The sequence below is a fragment of the Spinacia oleracea genome, chromosome 3, assembly GCF_020520425.1.
Source record: "Spinacia oleracea cultivar Varoflay chromosome 3, BTI_SOV_V1, whole genome shotgun sequence".
In the NCBI taxonomy this organism is placed as follows: Eukaryota; Viridiplantae; Streptophyta; class Magnoliopsida; order Caryophyllales; family Amaranthaceae; genus Spinacia; species Spinacia oleracea.
The window spans coordinates 37,104,315-37,106,726 of NC_079489.1; the positions used below are offsets into that span (position 1 = coordinate 37,104,315).

The 2,412-nt window shown below is 42.2% G+C and overlaps 1 protein-coding gene across 1 annotated transcript; it reads right to left on the bottom strand.

The window, feature by feature from the left end:
* Positions 1 to 1,610: 1,610 nt before the first annotated feature.
* Positions 1,611 to 2,123, bottom strand: LOC110799376 (uncharacterized). Its single transcript, XM_022004629.1, has one exon. The coding sequence runs from the start codon at positions 2,121 to 2,123 to the stop codon at positions 1,611 to 1,613; it is 513 nt and encodes a 170-aa protein (XP_021860321.1).
* Between the last annotated feature and the right edge of the window lie 289 nt (positions 2,124 to 2,412).

Consider the following 2,412-nt stretch of genomic DNA (forward strand, 5'->3'; position numbering starts at 1 on the left):
CTCTCATTCTCTCACAAATCATTTTGGTGATGCATTTGTATATAGCATTGCAACAAGAGATGGGTCTGAATTCAGTTACACTAGATGGACACTTGGTTTTGGGAATCAAAGTTATGGTAGTAGCATTGATTTCCTTTAATAACTTACCAGTTCTGAAAAAGCCAAGCACAGCAGCAGTAATATCTCCACCAACAATGTGCCAATTTTCTTTGAAAAAGTGGCTGCCAAAACCATCAGGTCCAGGAGCTTTATCACCATCAATAGAAAACATGGCATTCTTTACATCATCCCCAGTGAAGGCCAGAGTTAAGCTTTGCCCTTGAAGCTGATCCAAAACAGGGCCAACACTGACTACATCAGATAAAATCTTGCTTCTGTGAGAGCTAACAGACCCCAGTAACACTTGATAGTACTCAAGGAAAGCATTGTTAACTGCATCAGCTTGATTCACCCAATTACCATGCATATCATGGATAGAGTAGACAGTATTGTGCATTGCTCTAGCTCGAATACTTTTATGAAAATAGGCACTGTTTTCATCCCCTTCTTTAATCCACTTCTCCTTTGCTTTTTGTCTCAAGTAAGACAGATATGCCGCATGTGTGATTCTGTACTTATTTGCTGCATCAATTTCCTTATCAGCAAGATCATTATCACCTGGGTGATCATGTAACTCTTTTTGAATCTGCTGTAACTCAGTGAGAGCTCTCAGGTCTGCCACATGGATGTCATTGAAGCCATCCTTGTTCAATTTCCTAAAAACACCTTTCATTCTTTTCAGCTTCAGAACCACTTTGTACATCAAAGTGCCAACATCAGCTACTCTCCAATTTTGTTCCACCAGATTTGCATATCCATCAGCCATTTTCCATATATCAAAATATCTAAATGGCTTCTTGGCATTTTGAGTAGGATAAACAGAAATCACCATAGGGCAATGGTCAAAGAGTCCTTCAGATAAGAACTCAGCTACTGCACTTGGAAACAATTGAATCCACAAGTCATTTGCCATTACTCTATCAATTTTGGAAAACACCCTAGCATCACCAGCCTGCTTATTACTCCATGTAAAAAAATGCCCTGCAGCTTTGATATCCTCCACTCCACAAGCATTCACACAATTCCTAAAGTCCACCATCTCCTGATGTCTCACAGGGGAACCCACTCTCTCATCCACATTCAACACACAGTTAAAATCCCCCATGATGACCCAAGGCTTATCACACTTTGCACCAATATCACACAAATCCTTCCATAGCACCTCTCTCCCAGAATTCTGGTTAAAAGCATAAATGAAAGAACACAGAAATTCAGTATTTGCCCCCCTTGGACACACCCTACAATGGATCATTTGGCTAGACATACCCAACACAGACAGATTGAAAGAATTGGGATTCCAGGCCACAATAACCCTCCCCCCTTTACACATACTACTATTAGAAGTGAAACACCATCCACTAAACATATTCACATACAAGGCCCCAAGTTTAGCACTGGGTACCTTGGTTTCCAGGAGGCCAACAACACCAGCACCATGAGAGTTAAACATAGCTTTCACCTCATTCTGCTTTTTGGTGGTGTTGATCCCCCTCACATTCCAGCAAAAGACCCTATCCATTGCATCCAGAAGAGTTCCCTCCTCCAGCTGCATGAACTTGGTTGATATCCCCCATAACACTCCTCACACTCAGATCATCATCTAAAGCTTGGAATTGGTTAACAGTATTGACCCCCACAGGTCTTGCCAAGACTCTCCTACTTGGATTAGACACAGTAGTGAATGTCTCAGTAGTATCACTATCATTATTAGCAGTATTATCAGGTGTGTTATCCTTCACCAGCCCAGTGCTCCCACTAGGTATGGTTGTAGATACAATCTGCCTTGGAACCCACACCCTCCTACCAGTGATTTTCTTGCACTTAGCTACTTCATGGCCAACACCTTTACAATGAGCACACACAACAGGTCTCCATTCATACTCCACTCTCACCTCCATTTGTTCCCTCCTTTCATTAATGAACTTAATTACATCAGGGAAAGATTGCTCCACCATGACTTCAATCTGAACCCTTGCAAATTGAAGTTTATCTCTCTTAGCAGTGGCACTATCCACATGTTTCATCACCCCTAGTTGCCCAACAATCTTTCTCAAACTCTTCTCACCCTAGTACTTGAATGCCAATTGATGCAGCTTTACCCAGATGGGAACAGAACGCAGATCTTCTTTGGTGAAATCGATATCCTGAGTCCAAGGTTTCAGCACTACAGGTTTACTATCAAAAAATGGTCTGGTAGAAGCCAACACTTCATCCCTCCTATCCATGGTGGTGAATCGAACCAGGTAAACCCCTTTCGCAGCCAACACCACCTTATCCACCCCCTTATTCCTCCAAATTCTTCGAACGAATCCC